Source organism: Trypanosoma cruzi, genomic scaffold, assembly GCF_000209065.1.
Source record: "Trypanosoma cruzi strain CL Brener 1047053516739 genomic scaffold, whole genome shotgun sequence".
Taxonomy (NCBI): domain Eukaryota; phylum Euglenozoa; class Kinetoplastea; order Trypanosomatida; family Trypanosomatidae; genus Trypanosoma; species Trypanosoma cruzi.
Window position 1 is genome coordinate 11,048 of NW_001849434.1, and position 23,825 is coordinate 34,872.

The 23,825-nt window shown below is 50.8% G+C and overlaps 2 protein-coding genes and 3 pseudogenes across 2 annotated transcripts, besides 14 other annotated features; all 5 read right to left on the reverse strand.

The window, feature by feature from the left end:
• Positions 1 to 12,926: a sequence feature (areas not merged during assembly with more than two copies in the genome that could not be assigned to a particular haplotype).
• Positions 107 to 387: a mobile genetic element.
• Positions 200 to 227: a sequence feature (AT_rich).
• Tc00.1047053510403.20 lies at positions 696 to 2,993 on the reverse strand (annotated as a pseudogene).
• Positions 5,703 to 5,885: a repeat region.
• Positions 6,204 to 6,236: a sequence feature (AT_rich).
• Positions 6,268 to 6,300: a sequence feature (A-rich).
• Positions 7,146 to 7,178: a sequence feature (AT_rich).
• Positions 7,192 to 7,213: a microsatellite.
• Positions 7,369 to 9,630, reverse strand: Tc00.1047053510403.30 (trans-sialidase, putative; the record flags this gene model as incomplete). The annotated part of the gene is made up of 1 exon (XM_805839.1): positions 7,369 to 9,630. One exon carries the CDS (start codon positions 9,628 to 9,630, stop codon positions 7,369 to 7,371), a length of 2,262 nt encoding a protein of 753 aa, XP_810932.1.
• Positions 10,853 to 14,128, reverse strand: Tc00.1047053510403.50 (annotated as a pseudogene).
• Positions 12,927 to 13,334: a sequence feature (haploid, Esmeraldo-like haplotype).
• Positions 13,335 to 13,972: a sequence feature (areas merged during assembly that could not be assigned to a particular haplotype. This can correspond to areas where the two haplotypes were merged or to regions with more than two copies in the genome that were merged during assembly.).
• Positions 13,973 to 14,298: a sequence feature (heterozygous, non-Esmeraldo-like haplotype).
• Positions 14,299 to 21,602: a sequence feature (areas not merged during assembly with more than two copies in the genome that could not be assigned to a particular haplotype).
• Positions 16,810 to 16,846: a sequence feature (AT_rich).
• On the reverse strand, positions 17,096 to 19,636 carry Tc00.1047053510403.71 (annotated as a pseudogene).
• Positions 21,603 to 23,825: a sequence feature (heterozygous, Esmeraldo-like haplotype).
• On the reverse strand, positions 22,634 to 23,825 carry Tc00.1047053510403.89 (synaptojanin (N-terminal domain), putative; the record flags this gene model as incomplete). Its single annotated transcript, XM_805840.1, has 1 exon — positions 22,634 to 23,825. A coding segment is annotated over one exon (1,192 nt), but the record flags the coding sequence as incomplete, so codon positions are not given.

Consider the following 23,825-nt stretch of genomic DNA (forward strand, 5'->3'; position numbering starts at 1 on the left):
AAGCGGTAAATGGAGAGGCAATGAGTCCTCCGTAATGTTCTCCCCAAAATATATACACATTCTGCTAATCACTGCCGCGGACTGCTGCGCACAGTTACAAATAGAAACATTTATCCCCTGCGAAGCGGCAGGCCTTTGGGCTCCTCCACCCACAAGAAAACGCCGCAAGGTGGGAATCACAAAGTGGGTGGGTGGGAAGATAAAAAATAAAAATAAAATAATAATTTCGTCTGGCAGCTGGCGGCTCCCTGACTCCCTCAATCGCGGTCTCTCAAAAGACCGTACGATAAAGAAGGAAAAAATCCCGCAAAGACATCTCCGTTGCATCGGTATATAAATTTATTTGGGCGGCCAGCCATCCTCGCAGGCATTCTTCTCACAAACTCCCACAAAAATGAAGAGAAATTGTGCGGCCCCCAAATCCCGCAAAGGCCTCCAGAGGCGACGGAGCCTTCACAGAAGTAAAAACAAAATAAATAAATAATGATTGTAGTGGTGCGGCATTGTTGACCACAATGATTCTGAAAAAAGAAAGACATTCTCTGACATAACCCTGCAGAAACACACAAATATAAAATCCGTAAAAACACTCCCTAACATAATCCATCATAAACGCACTGCGCTAACCTCCTCAGTCATTTCTTCAATCTTCTCGTCTAAGCCTTTTGCTCCACGAAGTTTCAGCGTATTTGGGATTACAATATACGCCTGAGAAAACACTCGGTCAGAGCAAACTGGTACTGATGTGTGGTTTTCCAGAACTCCGCAATCCTCCCATGATCAACATCTCCCACACTCGGCGGGCCGACGACATCACACCTCTGCCAGCCATTCGTCGGCGTGCTGCACATAAATAATCTCCCACGACAATCCCTGAGCAAATTCCTCCCAACCATCAAAAACTTCGATAGATGCTCAGTGAACTGCCGCACGGTGCTGGTTGTCGTGTGATGCTCACCCGCCGTAGTCATCTGCAGCCCCACCAGCGTCCTCCGCCGTGACACCATGAAGAAAAAGCAGTCCACCAGCGGAAGGTTCCTGACCACCGGTATGTACAGCACCCGATAATTTATATTTTGTTTCGCATCAATTTCTTCAACTCGAGATATTTCACATATTTCGGTGGGGTGCGCTCCAGGATTTGCTTTCAGCACTGTGCGCTGTGCTCCACGACGTGCTGGTGGCCTCAGCCCCTTGAGTTCCTCTGCCATTGCACTGACAAACCCATCAAAGATGAGCACGCGCAAACAAAACCTGTCCGCACATGCGGACGAAATAGTTTTCCTCACCCCCAATACCAGCAACAAAAAATCTTTCTCACTCATTGCCTTTGCCAAAATATTCGCTGATCGAGACCCAAGGAAATAACATATCGGTGCGTTGAGAAATCTCTCAGCACCGCGTTCTCCTCTTATTCGGACAACCCTCACGAGTTTTTAGGACGGATCCTCAGAATACCATAGTCTCACTCCCCAATGTGTAAAGTGCTCTTCACCATCCCGGGACTTGATCCCTTCCAAGGCATCCTCAATGGCAGCAGAGTGCGCAATGAACATATTCGCATAAAAGATATGCCGTGGAATCGGCCCCACTTCATCCATGCGTTCTTTGACCATCCTCCAGTATTCCGCTTGCTCATCTGGTTTCACACCTCGCTTCATCCATGCACACATCGCCTTCACATCCATGCCGTCGGGGCAATTCACGATGATTCGCGCGGCTTGTATTTGCTTCGCCCACTCATCATAGTTGGTTACCTTTGGGAATGACAACGCAATCATGCCCCATCCAGAAGTAGGCGCAAAATGTCTCGGTGGCGGCGTTCCCTCCTTTGCCACATCGTAGATAATATACACATTCCTCCCATGCCCCCTCAAACTTCTCAACTCCGAGATGCATATGTCCTCATCGCTGCATTTTATCACCGCTCTGGTGGTCTTGTCAGACACGTGCGCATCTCGTCCACCAAAAATGTGGACTACCACTTGGAGTTTCTTGATATCGTAGTGCAGCAGCTGGTAGAGGAGGCACGAACCGGCAGCCATCGATTTCCCGATCCCGGGCGTCCCAATCAACCCACGTCGCTTGGGCTTAAAGTCGGTCCCACCGTGAGGGCCGAACCACGCGGTTAGATCGCCCTTGACGATCTGCCACACTCGATCCACCCCACAGTTTACAAAAACGTCCTTAGGAAGATCCTGTATCGTATTCCACGAGTACGGCCATCCCTTCTCCGAGGCGAGAACCATCAACACGGGAGGTGCTGCACCGATTTGCTGCACAGCGTCATTCTTTTCAATAGCGTCGTCAGCTTTCCTGTACGACCATGACTGTTCTGGCTTCCCCTCATGCACCTCCATTCCCGTTCCCGTTTTCTTTCGCTCCACGCCGTCCGGAAGTTCCACCGCATGGCTCCACCTCGCATTGTGCACAGACTCGTACACTCCCTCCAGTTTCTCCGGTGCGCTCGTCGTCGTTGGGTTCCTCGCTTCCTCGGCAGCTGCTTCCAGGAAATGTTTAGTGGAGTTATGAACAGTTGCTTTTACCTCCGCAGCAGCTAATGACCACCCCGGTGGATTGTTGACACCCTTATCGCAAAGCTTGCGTATATCCTCATCGAAGATCACTTCACCCTTTACAGCTTGCTTCATACTCAAATAATGACCCGATGCCTGTATTTCGTTCAATGCTCCTTTATCACGGATATACTTCGTAGGGTCCTTGAAAAACTCCTCCAGCAAGACATCCCGATTGGTGTCCACAATGCCCCTGCCGTCCAGTTCCCTCGTAAGAAAGTCGTTCAGCTTCATTCCATTGACGCGGACTCCTCCTTTAAACAGTACGTCTTCGATATTAGTGGAAATGGTGAATTTCATTTCTTGCGTTCGTCTTAGCCTTTCCTCTGCCTCCCGCCTCGCTTCCGCCAGTACCTGCGTGAGTACCCCGTTTGGTTTTCCCCTTGCAAGAGGAGTGATCGTATCCCTTTCTTTCATAGCCCCTACGTTGCCCGAGAGGGAGCACACCTTCGTGAAGAGGCCCAGTAATGGCCTCCAGCGCTTGGTACGCAGTTAAGTTAAGAATTTCTTCAAGAAGCCGCTGGTCTTGTACGTAATCATCCGGCTCCTGAACAAACACCTCCATCGTTACATTGTAGTCTTTCATCAACGGCCGCCCTGTCGCCAACATAATTCCAAAGGAAATCGTTCAGCCTCATGTTGGTGCTGCTCATGGTCTACTGCGGCCACACTTTACTCCCCACCACATGTCGAGCTGCAGCGTCGGAACCATCAGAAGAGCCACGGCGAGGTGCCATCACAACACCCGTGCGGTGAAGCATCCCACTCGCACCGCCCAACTGCGGCCAGCAGGTGCCGCTGGCTCCAAAGGATACTCGCGGCTGTCCCCTCCTGCTGTCCCAATGACGTTGGGCGTGGCACTCGCACGGCTCGGTGGTCGGTGCGCCATGCAGCCGCTCTGCAACGCCTGTCGGTGAAGCAGCCGAGGCCCACCGCCCCCGAAGCAACACGACGCACAATCGACCACAACACCGCTACACTATCGCCCTTTTAATTTATTCAAGTGGCCTCTCTGTTTGCCCTATCCCTAACACTAAAAATAAGTGTACGCCTTCACAGAAGGAGGAGAGAAAAAAACGAAGGCACAATCCCACCATCCCGCCGCGGGTCAACACTCTCCTCCACCCACCACCATTGCCGCACAGGAGACCGCAGTCAAATCGCAGAGCCAACAGCACAATGTGCACTACACCATCGTGCAGTGAACAATGGGAGGGACGCGGCCATACATCGCCCCGCTCCATTTTCCCACCACTCAAGTGTTGCGTACCCGCAAAAACTGGCAAACAGAACCAGAGTGCACACAACCCCAATCATCCCCCCCACTCGATGAAGCACATTATTCGCATGGAGTGACAAATTGGGGGACAAAGCAGCAGTAGCAGGCTGCATGGAATTTCCCTGCCAACCCTCAAAAAAGACACAACAACTCTGCGGAGTTAAAGTGGCAGCCCCTCGGTGTTGCCCGCAGTCCACATGGCAGGAAGAATCCCACGCACGCATGGTTGCGGGCACCTCGCTGTCTGAGTGCCCAACAGAACATGTGGAAAAAATACCTGCGCGCAAGATGAAATTAAATACGTGAAAAGGTCGGCCTGCTTTCTCCGATGGCGTTGGCGAGCAGTCCCACACAATCCAATCAAAGTGGCACGCCGGACAGAATGGCGTCCGTCAATCAATAGAAAAATGCGACACTGAAAAGGAGCAGAGAAGAGTTGGCGCATGCGATTGCCAGTGACAACCATAAGCAAACCCGCCAGCACCAACTGAGGTGCCGAGGAGCACTTTTGTGTAGAAATGGCCGTCAGGCAGAGAGGACAAATAAAACAAAAGGGCAGCAAACCCTCTCGTTCAATGTCTCCTGACCGCGACACCAGAATCAAAATACCATGGACGATAAGAGCGGCAACGCCTTCTCCAAAACATCTTGTGAAGAAGCCGCAGGACCTCAGAAAGAGAGGAAGGCAGCGGCAGCAGCCACAGCGGTGGAGGCAATAAAACGGCTGGCAGGCACCTTCACGTCGACGCACACACCACATCCGAGTGGGCTGGGAGCACTGATCGAACCGCTCGGAAACACACGCATCAAATCCGCAAAGCAAAGTCGCGTTGAATCGACAGGAACTCCGCGCCCAAAACAAATTTAAAAAGTGGCGTTTTTCAGGGGGGAATCCGCTTTTCCGACGACGGCACGGACGCCTCGCAGAAATTTCTTGCAAATCTCCCTTCGCAGGTCCGCAAAAAAAAAAACGCGGCGTAATAAAAAGAAAGGCGCAAAGACGCAAAAAAAATAATCCTCCTAACCGACCAGGTGGCAGGCCGCCCTCGCGCAAGTGGACAAAACACAGCTTCACTCCGGTCTTGTCGTGGTGTTCGTCTCGCAACATTTTTTTCATTTTCTTCGCAGTGCACATCCCCCTCCCACAAATCATTTGTTCGGGCTATGCTCCTGCGGCCAAACATCGCGCTGCTGGATCCCGAGGCACAGTCCTCGGCACAGAAGTGAGGGAAGAAAGAGGGACCGCAGAAGGTGCGAGCACATCCGAATTCAGTGGCGGACACTGCAGTGAAGTTTGACGTCCCACGCGGTGTCCCTTTTCTAGGCCCGGCCCTCGCCGTGCCATGCTCTCAGCGTGCGGTGCGCCGGCCGCTTCAAACATCCACACGTGCTTGCGTCTCACCGTTGCTCCCAGCCCCGTTCGTTGGCTGCATCAGGGATGCCGCCATCCAGAGACGGGCATAAGGACGTTGCATCCAACAAAACCTTCAGAGGCACCCGCTGGGCCAACGACGACCGTCACTGCGGGATGTGTGGCCCTTCCGCCGCTCACCTCAAATCGAACTTCTACACCTCCTCGAGCATTAGCAGCAGCAGCATGAATACACCGGTCCACTAGAGGCCGTCACCAGCCATTGCAGGAAGACCACTGTGCCCCAGTGCTATGAAACCCGAATTGCATTGACGGGCCGCTTCGGAAAATCCTGTCGCATCCTCCCCCCATTATGCGGAAACACATCCGTCGTGCATGTGGCCACCGCAGCCAAGTGAATCTGGTCCAAATACCATCCATATCAAATTCCCCTTTCCTCGAGCCATTCCTTCATTCCATACGCCCTGACCCTCATCCGCACGTCCTCACTCACACAAACCGCCATAGACAGATGGTGGCCGCCCAACGCTCCGGAAAAACATGCCCAGCACGCACGCGCATAACAAATGACATGCGCAAACGCACGGCACAACGGCGGAGAAGCGCACACCGAAAGGATGCGGCCCTCCACAGCAGTCGCAGCCCACCGCGCGCATCACACCCGCAGGAAGAGTGACTCGCGGTGCGCGCTCCCTCTCTCCTCCTTCCCTTCATGCCCACGGAGGAAGCAGCAGCCACCCGCAGCCGCCAGCACACGCTAAAAAAGAAGCAACAAAATCGAATAAAATGTGCATTTTGTGCGTGCATGCGGTTGTGTGTGCCTGCAGACACATGAAGCAAAGAAGTAAAAAACAGGAGCAGAGCATGTGAGGGGACGCACAAACAAAAATGTACAGCAGAGGTGCATGGCAGAAATAAAGAGAAAAAGACTGCTCAAGCTCATGATATTGCACCGCAGAAAAAGCAGCGGCGATTCATTAAAAATTTGTTAAAATTAAAAAAAAAAATTCATCTTCACCTTTCCACACCTCACACTTTGGAAAAAAGAAAAAAAGAAGAAAAAATGAAAAAAATTTTAAAAAATTAAAAAAAGTCTTCCTCTATTACGGCTACACCCAAATAATAAAAAAAGAAAAAGAAAAAGAAAAACCACACACACAAAAAAAGCACCCAACTACCATGTTGCTCCAGAAACTGTCTGTATACATTTTGTCCGGAAATAAAATTAAAAAGATGGTTACGTGTGCTTCAACCGTCTGACCCTCCATGTGTCCGCACATCGTTTATATTTCATGGAGTCATCTGCGTGTTGCTGCTCCCCTCAGCCCTCTCATCGGCGCGTGAGTGCAGCCCGCAGAGCACAGTCACTCGTGTGTGGGGAATGAAAGAAGCACGCAGATATGACGGCAGTCGCGTCACTCCATCGGAAGAGTGAGCGCAGCAAAAAAAGAAAAATCATCAGGAGGGAGAGAAATGCTCACGAGGCCGACCCCGAAGGATGCGCCAGCGCGTAAAATGCACACAAAAAGAAAAAAAAAACGAAAGAAAAACACGGCGGCAGGGTGTGGCTGTGTGTGTGGCGCTGCGGGTGTCTGCCCGCCCTGGCCACAAAGAAAACAAAACAAGAGGGAAAGAAATGTGTGCTCCGCCCCACAGGCCCTCGTCGCACGCCCACACGTCACGGCTCCCTCAGCGCGCCGTTCGTCGCGGCCCCTCCTCATGCGTGCAGCAGGCGAGGCGCACAGGGCCGTCGTCATGAGCGTGTCGGTAGGTGTGCGAGTGGAGCAGTTGGGCGGGAAACACACGGCACCCCTCACAGGAAGAGTGCAGAAGAAACAATTAAAGTGGGAATAGTAGAAAAGAAAAAAAGTCCATGGTGGTTGCCCTAAAGCAGTAAGGGAAAAATGGAGGGGGAATGAAAAATAAAAATTAAAAATTTAAACAAATTAAACCTTTAAAAATGCAAAAAAAAAAAAAAAAAAAAAACGTTCATGGTGGTTGCCACGAGACAACAAGCAAAAAAAGGAAAATATAAAAAAAGAAGTCTTTCTCTGCGTAGTGAAATTTATTCCTAGCGGTGTGTGTGTGTGTTGGTGCAGGAGTTGGGGGTGCGGGTATTCCACACTGAGGCCGCACACTCCTCACGCAGCCACAAACCCCCACAGTCCCAGCAAAAGAAGCAGCGACAGCAGTCCGCTCCCAGCAGGCGCATTGGCTCGCACACCCTCAATCCGAGGGATATGACTCCTTTCCGTTCCACCCTCCACCTGTGATCCCGGGCCTCTCGTCGGAATGGGGATCCTGTCCTTGATTGCACGCATCTCAATGGAATTCAGTGGGCGGTTGTACAGAAAGACGTTCTTCACCGTCACAGGAGAGTGTTGGCCGGCGGCCATCGAACTTGACTCCGGAACGCACGCGCCAAAGCAGAAGTGCACAAGCTCAAGTGGTGTCTCATCTGTTAACAGCACTTCTCCTTCCCCCAGCGACCGACCATCAATGTACACAGAGGCCTTTTTGCCTTGGAGCATGAGTGCCACTTGGTGTTCTTTCTTCGGCTCCCAAGTGCTGCTCCTTGTTGTTTTGTCTTTGAACACCGTCTCCATCTTTCTATCCGCGGTATACAAGATTCCCATGGTATGCGGGGAATTATTGTCCCCCAACATCGCAGTCAGTAGAGGAGTTTTCCCACTCGGAACATTTTTTATGCTCACCGTCGCCACAACTGTGAAGTCGTGGCTCAAAAACACATGCCGCAAATTATTATCCCGAGTGTTCACAGACCATAGTACCCCGGAGTTAGACTCCGTCAACTGCAACCCCTCTTTGACCTTCACCGCATTCTTAACCGTTGCATGCAGGCAAAGGTACTCGTCGTTCCACCTCCCATCACTGGCCGCATCGGACAAAACTGCCACCAGACCCGCCGTGGGTATAGAAAAGCTGGAGAAGAAAATGTCCTTTTGTGCCCAAGTGCTAAGGACGGAATTGATTGTACTCAGTTCATCCGTCAGGCGGGAAAGTGAAATGAAACTGCCTTCATCGTTGTCCCTCTGTTGTAAAAGATGCAAATTGCCATCCGAGTACAGCAGTGCGCTCTCAAGCTCCTCCTTTTCAGCATTGTCCATGGAAACAGGTCCAACATGAAATGAGCGGTTGTTGTCCGTCACCCAAACGTAGAGCGCAGTGGCGTTTCCCTCCCCCGAGGCATACCCTCTCTGTGTGTACAGCATGACCTTCCTTTTCCCAATGGTCGCGGTGATGAGGGCCTCCACGTGCAAGCCTCCGTCCGGATAGTCTTCCGATTGTGAGTTGACCCACACGCCTGGAAGCGTCCCGATGGCCTCCGTCCACGTTGCCCCCACGTCACGCGACTCGTACACCCTCTGGCCATTCTCGCAGTCAACAATCATGAGAAGTGATCCCTCCCACTCGGTGATGCGGGGGTTAACGCATTTCGCAGAAGAAACACTGTTTGAGAGAGACCAGGTACTGCCGTTGTCCTTCGAGTAAATAATCATGGAGTAAACGTCAACTTCATTTTTTTCATTCATCGCCATCAGAGAAAACACAATGGTGCCGTCCTCCATCACAACGCCTGCGCCACCAGAAGCAACAAACTCCGTCAATTTTCTTCCTTGAACAGCTCCAGAGGTCTCGTTCAACGGTGATTGGACTTCGCCCCAATTGATCCATCCACTCTGCTCGCTGTCCGTAGGCTTCCTGACATCACCCACAAATAGTTTCAGTTTCAAGCCGCCATGACTCCAACTCTCATTTACAATGGACACATCAGAGCTTCCCGCAAGAAGAAACACCTTGTTGTCCTTCGTGGTGGTTGTGGGGTGGAGCACAACATCAAAACGCTCCTTTCCATCCGCTTTACCAAGCACGGTGTGTGCCTGCCATGTACTTTTATTGACCTCACCAACAAGGGTGGACCAATCCCACGCAGAGTCAATGTACCAAGCAACTGCATCAGAAGAAAAGGGCTTAATTAATTTACCATTTTCATTTTTGGAGCTCAGGTGACCTTCGGCGAAGGCAGCAATTACGCCACCAGCACTGACAAGAGAGGGTGAAGCAAATGAATCCCACTTCTTTTCTGAAGTACCTCCACCTCTCGGCAGCAACACCGTCTTCTGCGGCACAAATAGATCAAATCTCTGTGGTAACCGCGCCTTCACTGAATTCTCGCCCGTCAATACGGCTGCAGATTCACAGGGGCCACAGCACACCCACACCACAAAGAGGTAAAGCACCGTGGAATAAAACACATGCCGGGACATGTTAGGCCTCTGCGGCTCACTCTCTCTTCCTTCCCTCCTCCTTCCGCTGGATCCGGTCACGCGGCGACGGTTGTGTGTGCGGGGTGCCTTCTCTGCAGCAACACGTGAGAGCATATAAATATGCGTGTGGGCGGTGTGTGTGCTGTTGGTCCTTTCAGAGCCTTCGAATTTCACAGTAGCGATTCGCACTTGTTTGCTTTCCTAGCGTGACTGTGTTCAAGAAGTGGAGAGTACAGCAACAGCGGCAATACACCAGAAAAGTCAGTGGGGAGCAGAAGAGAGCACCCACGCAGAGTGCGGGACACGAGACAATCCGGAAGGGACAGCACGGAGGACCATCGCCCACAGAAAAAGGCAGCAACACACACGGCAAGTCACGGCGGGCCGTCGGTGTGTGCGGGCCAGCCCTCACGCGGTGCAACACGCCACACCCAACAGGGAATGACAGACAGACAGGCGGAGGGAGATGAATGGATGCCGTCAGGAGGCACTCACAATCAAAATGGCCCGTGAGCATGCGGCCACTCCACGCAGGAACACAGAAAGAGGGGATGACAAGGGAAAAAGGCAAGAAGCAGCACAACACACACGGAAGAAACAAATTACAGGCTGGAAAAGCACCGCCAAGGCCCTCGCCCTGGCCGGCAACTCCACACCAGCCCTCACACACACACACCATCGCAGTGCCGTCAGTCCGCGGGTGAGAGGATTCGGCCCTCCACACAGCAAACGCACACACCGCCAACAGTCAACCACCAATGGACGAGGAAGAGAAGAGACGCACCGCCACCGCCTCCAAGCTCCATCCCACGGCAACGGAATACGGCCACAGCCCGCTGCCGGCACACAACGCACACGGAGCGAGCAATCACCCAAAGAGCCACACACGCGGAAACGGGGCCTTCATCCAGCCATGACACGGCGCCTCAGTCCACGCGGTCACACGGAGTGCACTGTTTCCTCAATAGAAATTATTCGTCGTCCATCCCTTAAAAATGCTTCTGTTAGTGATGGGCCTTAAAACACAATAGAAGAAAATAAACAATGCAGTGGTACTGCGACACCGCCAGCCACAATGATTCCCTCATACCGAGGCAATTCTCCAATTATGCATCTTTTGCACACACAATCAACATACTATATAGAAATCACCCAATGTTTTTCACCAGAAGCCAAACAACCCCTTTCCCTCCCTAATTTCTTCTGTCACTGTTATGTTCGATAGCGTTGGTCATTTTTGACATTTTTTTTAAATACTGCCGCCTGATGCTGGTGCACCTGCACCGTATGCAGAGACACAAAATTATCAAAAAATATATAACTCCCACAATATTTTTTACCACAAATCAAAACCGCCCCTTTCCCCAATTCGTTTTCCCATTTCCGTGGTTCCTCCACACTTCGAAGTGCTTCGTCTCTTCTAAATTCTCCGGATGATATTGACACTTGGTACTGGCGCACCTTTTCCGTCCAAAACGCCGCAATTCCACGGCTCTCGTCGCTCACATTATCGGAATTGTCGACATCACATCTCTGCCAGTCATCGGCGCGCTGTCTGCGTGCTGCACATAAATAATCTCCTACGAGATGTCTCGGGATAATTCCTCCCAACCATTAAAATATGCCGCCAGGCACTCAGTGAACTGCCACACAGTGCTGGTTATCGTGTGATGCTCACTCGCCGTAGTCATCCGCAGCCCAACCAGCGTCTTCCGCGGTAACTTCACAAAGAAAAAAAAAGTCCACAAGCGGAAAGCTTGCAACCGCCGGTATGTACAGCACCCGATACTTTATATTATTATTTGTATGGTATTCCATTGCAACCACTCCACATAAGACTCGGCGCGGTGCCCTTCAGAATTCGCCTCCAGTACCGCGCACTGTCCTCCACGGCGTGCTGGTGGCCTCAGCTCCTTGAGGTCCTCCAATAACGCACCGACAAACTCCCCAAAACATTAATGCGCGCAAGCCAAACCTTCCCGTACATTCAGACAAAAGAGTATTCCTCTTCCCCAATACTAGCAACAGAAAAATATATATATCCTTCTCACTCATCACGTTTCCAGAAATAGTACGGTATTCGACGCCCGAGGCAAACAGATATCGGTGCGTTGAGAAATACCTCAGCACCGACTTCTCCTCTTGCTCGGACAACCCTCACGAGTTTTTAGGACGGATCCTCAGAGTACCATAGTCTCACTCCCCAATGTGTAAAGTGCTCTTCACCATCCCGGGACTTGATCCCTTCCAAGGCATCCTCAATGGCAGCAGAGTGCGCAATGAACATATTCGCATAAAAGATATGCCGTGGAATCGGCCCCACTTCATCCATGCGTTCTTTGACCATCCTCCAGTATTCCGCTTGCTCATCTGGTTTCACACCTCGCTTCATCCATGCACACATCGCCTTCACATCCATGCCGTCGGGGCAATTCACGATGATTCGCGCGGCTTGTATTTGCTTCGCCCACTCATCATAGTTGGTTACCTTTGGGAATGACAACGCAATCATGCCCCATCCAGAAGTAGGCGCAAAATGTCTCGGTGGCGGCGTTCCCTCCTTTGCCACATCGTAGATAATATACACATTCCTCCCATGCCCCCTCAAACTTCTCAACTCCGAGATGCATATGTCCTCATCGCTGCATTTTATCACCGCTCTGGTGGTCTTGTCAGACACGTGCGCATCTCGTCCACCAAAAATGTGGACTACCACTTGGAGTTTCTTGATATCGTAGTGCAGCAGCTGGTAGAGGAGGCACGAACCGGCAGCCATCGATTTCCCGATCCCGGGCGTCCCAATCAACCCACGTCGCTTGGGCTTAAAGTCGGTCCCACCGTGAGGGCCGAACCACGCGGTTAGATCGCCCTTGACGATCTGCCACACTCGATCCACCCCACAGTTTACAAAAACGTCCTTAGGAAGATCCTGTATCGTATTCCACGAGTACGGCCATCCCTTCTCCGAGGCGAGAACCATCAACACGGGAGGTGCTGCACCGATTTGCTGCACAGCGTCATTCTTTTCAATAGCGTCGTCAGCTTTCCTGTACGACCATGACTGTTCTGGCTTCCCCTCATGCACCTCCATTCCCGTTCCCGTTTTCTTTCGCTCCACGCCGTCCGGAAGTTCCACCGCATGGCTCCACCTCGCATTGTACACAGACTCGTACAATCCCTCCAGTTTCTCCGCTGCAATCGTCGTCATTCGGTTCCTCACCTCCTCAAGGGCTGCATCCAAAAACTCGTTAGTGATGTCATGAACACCTGCTTTTACCTCCGCAGCAGCTTCTGACCATTTCAGTAGAGTGCGCACGCCATTTTTGTAAAGCTTCTTTATATCTTCTTCCTTATCCATTTCATCCCTCACAGCCCTCTCCATCCTCGCATAAGCATCTGTTGTCTGTATTTCTTTCAATGCTCCTTTAACACGGATATACTTCTTGGGATCCTTGAAAAACTCCTTCAGCAAAACACTCCGATTTTTGTCCACAACGCCCCTGCCGCCCAATTCAATCGTAAGAAAATCATTCAGCTTCATTTCATTGACGCGGACTCCTCCTTTAAACAGTACTTCTTCGATCGTAGTGGAAATGGTAAAATTCATTTCTTGTGCTCTTATTAGCCTTTCCTCTGTCTCACGCCGTTCTACTTTCAGTATCTGAGTGAGGGCTGCGTTTAGTTTTCCCTTTGCATGAGGAGTGACCGTATTCTTGCTTTTAAAGCCCCTCCATTGTCTGAGAAAGAACACACCATCGTCATGAAGCCTCCGTACATCTTCTTTCAAACCCATTTCATCCCTCACAGCCCCCTCCATCTCCGCATAAGCATCTGATGCCTGTATTTCGTTCAATACTCCCGCATCGCGGATATACCTCGTGGGATCACCAAAGAAATCCCTCAGTAAGACATTCCGATTGGCGCGCAAAATGCCTCTGCCGTCAAATTCCATCGTAAGAAAATCATTCAGCTTCATTTTGTGGACGCGAGCTCTTCCTTGAAAAAGCACATCTTCAATGCTGAGAGCTAAGTTAAACATTATTTGTTGCTGGTCCCGCCTTGCCCTTTCTTCCGCCTCCCGGCGTTCTTCTGTCAGTACCTGAGTGAGAACTCTGTTTAGTTTTTCCCTTGCATGTTGGGTGACCGTATCCTTTCCTTCATAGTCCCTCCATTGCTCGAGAAAGACCACACCCTCGTCATGAAGCTTATTAATAGCCTCCAATAATATTTTCAGCGTTTGGTACGCAGTTAAGTTAACAATTCTTCTAAGAAACTGCTGGTCTTGTACGTAAGCATCCGGCTCCTGAACAAACGCCTCCATCGTCACGTTCCCATTTCTTTCCACAACCCACTCCTCGCCCAATTTGCTCCGAAGGAATTCATTCAGCTTCATGTCGGTCCTGTTAGTGCTTCCCTCCAGCAAAATGTCCTCTACGGTGCTGCTCATGGTCCACTGCGGTCGATGCATTCCCTCCAATCTTCTGCGAGTCGTAGAGGAGTAATCTGTGTCACTCTCAAATTCCGACCTCGCTCTCCTCCAACCTCCCTGCGAGACATTGGACGATTGACTCTCCAAATTGCCGTAAATTCCTTCCTCGGACCTTCCAGACATCGTTTCTCCTTGCTTTCTTAGTTGGTTTGAGTTAGATCTAAACAATAACCACCAAACAAAAAAGGGGAATGAGAAAAAGAAATACAACAGGCACAGTCATGAATCGAAGCCACAACAAGAGACTCACCCACACAGTGTGACGGCACAGTATTCGATGCACACCACATGCACGAGGACCACCACAGCGACGGCGAGTGGGTGCCATTCACCCAGCACAGTGTTGGTGAGAGCAAAAAATAATAACAATGTGGTGTGCACGGAGGGTTCGTCCACGCATTCCGCTCGCTACGGTCCCGCACCCGTGTGGCACCGCCGTCATCCCGCACACACTCTGCAAGAGGACGTGGGCATATCGTCACTGACACAAACACACAAAAGTGGGAGGAGAATTAGGTAAGGCAGCGGACACATGCAGGGAGCACAAATCATACACACCACAACAGCGATGCATCACGGTAATCCCCCACACAACAGAAAAGAGTGCAATTTGCATGCTTTATGGAAAATATCTGCGGTGTGCATGGCAAAAGAGTGCCGTCACGCTGCCTTTCATATTGCATTCGCCATTCACGTATCACTTGGAAGCACGCAGCCACCACTCCTCCGTTCCGCTCCCCGTGCTGCTCGTGCCGCTCCACTGGAGGAAGTTGCCACCGCACATCCCCCTCACCGTGCATTGCGGAATACAAACCTACCACACCGCATGGGTGCGGTGCCACCCCGCCAATAAATCCCAGGAAATTCCCCACTGCCTCGTGTGGCACGGACGGCAGTCTCATTATGCCTGCAGAAGGCTTTTTTTCCAAACAAGAACGCGACCCCACCACACGCCCGTAAGAACGTTTGGTCCGTCGCACGCAAAGGAGTTGAGCAGGAGAACAGCAGGAAAGACAACACCGGCAGCCATGAGCAGCCCGCACACGCCAACACACCGCTGCCCCGCATATCACCAAAAACAAAAATACCAAAGAAACATGTCACATCCCAACTACAAATCGCAAGTGCGGTTGCAGCTGACACTCCCACCTCCTGGGCGTGTGCGGCCCCTCGCTGCTCGGCGCTCTAAGTGGGATCACCAAAAGCACCAATTCGGGAGCATTCGACCACCGCCACAGCAGTCACGCTCCCCATTTCTCACAAAGGCGAAGACTTGCAGTGGCGCAGCGGACGGCGGCACGCACAGTTGCAGGGTAATGAACTGCCGCGGGAATTACGCAACGGCGATGCGCCCCTCCATTGGGAAGCCCAACAAAAAACATGTGTCGCGCAGTCCCCGTGAGCAACACACATTGAACCGTATTCAGCTCCACTACTGTGGCCATCCGCATTCACAGCATGAGTGCGACAACGCAGGCAAGGAAACACGGAATAACACCATGCATCCCTCCCATAAAGGCTTTGCGGTGTCCATGTTGCCTTCAACAATAATTCCGCCCCACATCACCCCTCTGCATATCCGCAGCAAAAAGGCCCACACGGTGTACACTACATTAGGAGTTCCTAAAGCGGCAAAAATCGGATCATCAGAGCGCTGCCCTCTTCTCAATGTTAATTAGAAGCTCTATGATCCTTGTCGCCGCCAGCCTGTGGTATTATGGAGGAGCATTGCGTTCTCGGCATATTTCTCCATTTACTTTACTTTCCCGACGCCACAAATGAAGTGATGTCCCACAGGTGAATTCGACAGTTCTGAAGAACGCGGCGTGTCAGACTCACTGAAACTGTGTGCGTGTGTGTTATTACGGGCGAGCGATACAATGCTCTTGAACATCCATGTATTCCGATCCTGCGCAACACCCTATTCGGTGGTGCTGAAAACGTTGGACACCAATCACGCACAAATCGCAAAATGAATGCCCCTGGAAAAAAAAACTCCCCATTAACGTCACCGCAGACACAGTAACAAAACAAACAAAAGAAAAACAACCTCTGCGCGTCCTCCCGCAAGAAGGTGAAGACACACACGCCTGTCCCCTTTAGTTTCACTCCAACTCCTCAAAAGTTGGTGGGTCTATAGCAGGAGCAAACACGCCACTCCTGCCTCGCTCCCTGTCACGAGGCATGGACGCTGCGAGAGGCTGCCAAGATGAGCCACACGTGTGTGGAGGACCCCAATGCTCGGGGCAGGTCGACAGCCACCCACACTCACCCCCACACACAAAAGGGCAAGGACATGGAGAAGAGAAGCCCGCCGCACAGTGCATTCAAGAAGGCACACGTAGAAGCACCGCCATCCACATCGTACCGCAAAACAGCAATGCGAACAGCACACCCACGGCCGCAACAAGAGGAACGAGGCGCATCCAATTCCACCACAGTGCTTTACTTACCTCTGCCCCGAAGGAATAGCGTTACGCCTCACAGCAGGTCGTGGTGAATGGCGCCCCACATTCACAGTGAGGCACGGCGCACACCATCCGCTCCCCTCCGAACGCACTCATCAGGGCGCCCAGTCACCCTCGTACCATCGCAATGGGGAACAAGAACAATCGTCGTCGCGGACTATCGATGCTTCTAGCAGAAAAGAAAAAGTGATGAGGGAGTGTCAACTGCACAGCTAGCAGTGGGACACCCAATGGGACACAAAGACACATAGTGGCATTCAACACAGCAAATAATAAAACAAGCCGCAGCAAATTGCCAAATACAGAAAACCAAGAAAAAAGGCGTAGGTTCAGCAGAAATAAATAAATAAATAATAATAAAGAAAAAAAAAATCGCCTCAGTGGACTTTCATTTCATGTATCCCTCAGCGCAGCAGGAATTGTGCATCTCCATATGTTTCTTACAGAAAGAAAAAAAAGGATCGCAGTGTTCCACGTGTCCACACGAAATCCCTCACATTTCATGAGGCACTCGGCCTCTTCCTCCGCCCCTCATTTTGTACAGTCCGTGGGACGCACAGCAATGAGGCCGGCACCGCGTGCGGTGCAACAAAAGCAAATAAAACAGGGGGAAACACGTCACTCATGAGAGTGTGCAGCTAGCGGCAAACGAAAAATAAATTAAAAAATAGTAAAAAGGCAGGGGTTCTGATCCCTCCAACAAGGCACCAGCAGCACATTATATCCAGAGATGAAAACAAAAGGGATTTTAAAAGGTCCTCAACGGAGTGCATTGAGTCTTCCTGAGGAGCTGCACACTCTTTTCCACGGAGAGTCGCGGTTCCACTCCCACCGTTTCACACAGCCGAGAGCTGCAATGCCCACAGCCCCAGAAAGAGGAGCAACAAGATCCGAGGCACACACACACACGCACCGTGCCGTAGCCACTAGAGCCCTTCTCCAAAAAAGTGTTGTTCGTGAGCTGAGAGGCGTTTCCATCTTTGGAGCCACTGCCAGTTCCCGCTGGATCATCCGGCCCTTCAAGCATTTTCCCAGAAAGAAACTCTGGAAGAGCAAGGTTGCTGGCACCAACTTTTGTGGTTTCTTCCCTGGTCAATATGCGGTTGTACAAAAGGACACTCGTCACTGTCACACACTTGTTTTGGCTCCCGGTGTCGCTTGCACTGCTTCCATCCCCTCCAATGTAAAAGTGTGAATTCGCGCGTGGCCCCTTTCCCGATGATGATGTCGTTTCAGCATCCCACACACACACTCACCATTGATCTATACGAATGCCTTGTTGCCGGTCCTGCAGCGTGAGCATCACTCGTTACTGTTTGTTCAACTCCCAAAAGCCGTTGTGTTTGTTTGCGTTGAACATCACCCCCCAACTCCTTTCATGGCTGTGCGACAGTCAAAAGTGCACAGTGCGGCCTGCTCCCTTCGCGCCAATCAAAGGGATACTCTTGACGCCTGCGTGTGTCTCGCGAATAGCCACCGTCGCCAAAGGAGGAAAGTCTTAATTCACAAAGCCACAATGATTATTATCCTTCCAACGGTTCACGGGGCAATGTTGCCCTGCGAATTGAAGCCCATTTGTGGCATTCTTTTCATTCGTCATCGTTGCAATCACACAACGGCACTCGTCGATACACGTGTTGGCAGTGCCTGCGTTGGGCAGATATCCAACCAGACCCACCGTACTTACGGGCGACGCGGAGAAGGAAGCGTCCACGTCCGCCCAATTGCGGAGGATGGAAGTGATCATCTGCAGCTCCTCCGTCAGGGGGACAGGAAACAGGCTGCTTTTCCCTTCATTGTGCCTCGCTCCCACAAGGTGCAACGCACCATCCGAGTACAGCAGGGCGTTGGCAATCGGCTTATTCAGAGCAGTGTCCATGTAAGCCGGTCCAACACAAAACACGCGCTTGCTGTCAGTCACCCAAACGTAGAGCGCATGGGCCTCACTCTCCCACCACGGGGAGCTCAATTTCCGAGCCTACAGCATGACGCTCTTTCCTCCAACGGTCGCAGTGACAATGGCTCCCACACGCAAGCTCATGTCCCAACTACCCGTTTGTGAATTGCCCCATACGCCCGCAATTGCCCCGGGTACTTCCACCCAAATTGTCCCCTTGTCACGTGACTCGTGCACTCTGCAGTACCGGCTCCCATAGCAATGAGTAATCACGAGAAGTTGTCCCTGCCCCCACTCGGCAATGAGAAGGTCAATGCAGTCCGCAGTGAGAATGCCCTTTGAAAAAACTCAGCTGCTGCCGCCGTCCGTCGAACAGATGATCATGGAGAAATCGTCTTTTTCGTCATTGTACGCAATCACGGGGACACAAGCGTGTCATTCACCAAAACACCTGAGCCGCCAAAAAACTTCAATCCATCCGCGCCGCGTTCGCGAGTCTCGGGAATGATCTGTGATCACAGCAATTTGGGTTCACACCAGTGGATCCGCTCGCTCCGTCTGCCGTCATTGGGCTGCGTGAATTCACCCACAACCAGTTGAACATCACGGTCTCTCAACGCCCAATTGAACCCACCATTCGTACCAAACTTTTGCTAGCTTCCCGCACGAAGAAACGCCCCATTGCCGCTCTCAATTGTCGTGGGATTGGACGCGGAGCCTACACCACCCTTTATATTCGCTGTGCTCAACACGATGTGTGTATTCCAGCCATTATTAAACTCACCAAAAAAAGGACAACAAATTACACGCAAAAAAGATGGAACACGCCACAATATCCGCATGAGAAAGCCCACTCGGTGCCCCATCGCTATCACTAAATATCGTGTAACCCCCATCAAAGAAAACCGTCACTCCACCAACACCCACAAGAGCGAGCGATCCAAACGAATCCCTCCTTCCACTTGCACCAGTCCCACCCTTCGGTTCCAAATGTGTTCGTCCCAAAACAAAAATAAAAACCACCCACGGCAGCCGCGCAATCACTTAATTCTCCCCCGTCGATGTGGCCGCAGCACCACCGGTGGCGCAGCACATCATCGTTACGACGAGGAGGAGGAGCAGCACCGCGAAAGCAAAAACACGCTGGGACATGTTGGGCCTCTGCGGCTCACTCTCTCTTCCTTCCCTCCTCCTTCCGCTGGATCCGGTCACGCGGCGACGGTTGTGTGTGCGGGGTGCCTTCACTGCAGCAACACGTGAGACCATATAAATATGTGTGTGTGTGGGCGGTGTGTGTGCTGTTGGTCCTTTCAGTGCCCTCGAATTTCACAGTAGCAATTCGCGCTTGTTATTAACTTACTTCATCGTGGGGAGCAACAGGCAACAGCGGCAGAAAGGCAACACAACAGCAGTACACACCTGAAACACTCACAGCGAACCACAACATCACCATCCCCGCAGCCATTATTCTACAGCACCCCTCAACAGCATACAAAAATTAGGGGAAAAAGTGAGCAGCCTCCCAATGGGGGACCGCAGACCACGGTCCTGCAAACAAAGCAAGCGACAGGGAGCCACATGTGCAGTGAGGGATACGAGAGTTGCACTGCAACGGCACGGCGGCGTGATACCCCGTTGGGAGCATCGATGCAGACCAGCACGTCACGTGCAAGAAGAGTTGCTTCTCCCGCTGAGCAAAAAGGAAAAACAGCCTCAGCGCCCCAATGATGAGAGGTCGCCTGCACCTCCTCGCAGCCCTTACAGGCTCTGCAGGCAAAAAGATGCAGATGACGCTCTGCTGCACGCATGACGGCCGTTGAATCCTTCACAATGGCAATCGCATCCTGTGGCACCACACGCCGCAGCGGATGCGCACAGCATCCGTCTCCCTCCCTCCTGTCCCTCTCCCTGAGAACTCATCGGTGGCCGTGGCACACTCACCTGCATGTCAGAAATCACTTGTTTTTCCTCTTCCCTCGCACATCGCAAAGCAGCACCGCCAAACGCATGTCATCTCCCTTTATTCTACGTATCCTCTTCCGTCAACTCTTCCGATACCTCCGTCCGCCCACCTCCGTTCATGTCGTCTCCCCTTCGGGTGCTCGCACCGCACTCACGGTCTTTTTGATTGTTCTCTTCTGGCCGCATTACGTTCCAAACAGCACCATTGGAGATAATTCCTCGCATGAATGAAGATTGTTGTCGCAAAGCGTTGTCGCCCTCCTAATCAAAGGGAAACAACAACGGATAAACGCCCGCAAAAAAAAAAACGCATGGCGGTCTTTCCCTACAAATGCGCGAACCCCAACTCATTCCATCCGTTTCCCCTCGCCAGTCATCCATGTCCACAGCTCCGCAAAAGCACGTTTTCACCCGTGATCCCGGAAAGAAATGCCGTTTCACTCACCACCATCACTTCCACACTGGTGCACAGTTGCCGCTCGCACGCACCCTCTTCCACAGAAAAAAAGCCAATCCACAAACAATAAAATAAAAAAGCAGCGCGATGCGTTGACAAATTCCTTCCGTTCCGTCTGTTTCGTGATGAAACCCCGTCCCCTTGCTTATGTATTTCTGTCTCCTCTTCTTGTCACCCACACAAATAAAATGCTCAAGCAAAGTCCTGAAAACCCTTTTATATGTCACCGACACCTGCTCTGCGCCCTTGTGTCGCGTCAATAAAAGACCGTCATTCACAAATGCACCCCGATGTTCAAAACAAACACCCGCACCCCGATAATCCTTTAACAGATTATTAAGAGCAAGCTCAGAAGCACGCACCACCAATACAGTCATAAAGCCCGTAATGAAAAGTCCATTCCAGCATGGACCTTTTTTTTTTTTTTTAGACTTCATCGCAAATGGCCATATACGAATTGAACTTGTCCAAACAAAACATTCCTCTGTGACAAATCCATTATCGTCATGAATCCTTCATGAAACCTCGCCGCACTGGTTAAACTTTCATCACTCTATCGGCCACGGCAAGCAAGAACAGAAACAGCCACATAAGGACAATAATCTGGTGAAGCATGCCTTTGGCATTGTAGACGGATAATCGCACAGAAAAAATACCCATCCAAAAGGAAACTGTACACAATGCGGCTCCTGCACTCTCTAATAAACACCTCACGAAATGAAAATTTGTGTCGCGATTTCAGAGCACTGAAGTACCAAAAAAAAAAAAAAAATGAATTGAAGGCAACAGTCGAGCACAAGTTCTACTGAGTCTTTCTCCGCAGGGAGAAAGGGCACCAAGCACACTGCGCTTGACATTCACTCACAATAACACACCAATAAATAAACCAAGGGCAGTGTGGAAATGGCTTTATTCCATTCAGCAGCCCCAGCGGATGATGTAATACAAAAGGGGCCCAACGTAACGATGGTCCCCAAAATGGCACCAAACAAAGTCGTGCTTCCATTTCAGGGTGGGAATTAAGGAATTAGCTGCAAGTGCAGAAACCGTCTTCTCCACCCAGCACAGGACGCTGAGAAACTAGCCAACAGGCCCAGAAAGAACAAAATGCAGCAATTCGCTCCCAATATTCCGGTAATCTTTTCTCACGCCGGGTTATCGTCGCGGCCAACAAGTCCAGTTTGCGCGGTCCGCCTTTGTGAATTCACAAGTGTCATCATGATGAACAACCCACAAACATACCAAGGCAATCCATACGTGATGTCCTCAAACACCCTTGCAAAACCTTCCAACACCTTCTGCTCCGTGATGCAGATCGTTTCTGGAAGTAAAACCACTCGTGGTAAAGAAGCACATCCCTCGTCAAAGGCACATCGCCCATCACCCGCGATGCTTGCGCCTCCAACGCATTTCGCTCAGCCACCGAGAAGAAGAAATGATCAAAAGCAACAGTAGTAATTGTGTGCATCTCACACAGGTTAGCGTATCTGTCATACACTTTCAGACATTCAAAGGCACTTTTGTCCGTTCATTCACTGCATCTTGAAAACAAATAAACCATGTAAAAAGTAAAATCTCTCAAACATTTAACAATAAATTTCCAAAGTTTCAAAAAAAAAACAAAGAGCATCTCGGAAAGAAAAAAGAGGCATCGCGTTTCAATGTAATACTGAAAGCAAGCAATGGAAAAAGTATGCGTTTGTTTTTATTTGTGCAGGAGAGGGTGTGGCAACCAAAAAAAAAAATTTATCAAAATAAAAGCAATACTTCAATGGCAATAAAAAAAGACAATTACATAAATGTTCTTATATGTATAAAACACAAAACATGTCTGTATCAGAGCTTTACTTATTGAGCCCTCTCACAAAATTCTTGAGGCCACTTCGCAAGGAATTTGCAGCCTTTTGAACGAGGCCTGAAGAATCTCCACTGGCTCCCTGAAAAGGGTAAGCGTATGGAAAAAGTGTCACGGCGCAGTTTTGCACCCTTAGTATTTCTCTCTCCCGAAGAAACCTTTGAACACTGGTTGCGTCAAAACGGTCATGGTCAAACTCAATGACGGCAATTCGTTCATTGTCCTGAATGACATTTCCTTCCTCCTCTGTTATGGGAGGCGGCTGCTCAAAGGTCACTTGACTCACTGCAGTTACAAATTCCTTGTGGGATGCAACCTCGTCCTCCGCCAGAGATATGCAAAAGCCCAATGCACAACTTGAATGACGTGAAAGTTGATCAGACGGCAGTGTCAGTGAAAAAATCTCTTCCAATGCCCGTTGTACTGCCCCCGCCAAATCGGCAGAAGAGACAGATAGAGGAACACCCAACGCTACTAGTGCACAGCTCCAATACTGGAGTGGTACAGGACGCGTAAGAAAGGCCTGGTTCATCGAAGGAAAGTGTATATCCTTGTTTCTCCCTAATAACAGCTCAAGGTTCCTAAATTTGCTTCGATCTTCAAACACATTTTCAAAACGTCGCTGGGTTGCTATCACCATGTTAGACGCCGTGGACCGCAAACCACAAATGTTTCGCAACAGATTGCTGTGCATTGCAGCAGAACTTGTATACAACTGTGCGACAATATCTCCATTATACACATATAGTTCAGATAGGGCTCGGCCAACCGCTACAGGAGATAATGACGGATTACGGGCCTCAAACCAGCTTTTTACAAACGGTGGAGAAATTGTCTTCTTGTTTCCTCCCATGGAAAGGGAAGAAAGTCCGCTCTGACTGAGGTCCTCCTGTCCCTCTAGTGGGGGCAAAGGCCTTTGATCCACGAATTGACTAAATTCGATTCCAATCGAATTTAGCATCGATATGGACGCCTGAAAGCATGTGAAAAAGCATCCAAGGTTTGTCCTGTCTAATGAATCCGCGCAATTCACACGCAAGAAACGTCGTTGACAGTTCCTCCGCGTGATACGTCCATCCCGCCGCAACAGGCCCACTGTGGCAACAGCATCGTCCTTTTGTGGAGCCAAAAACTCAAAGGCCGATTCCCAAAAAATCTTGGTGGCCACATCAACGCCATAA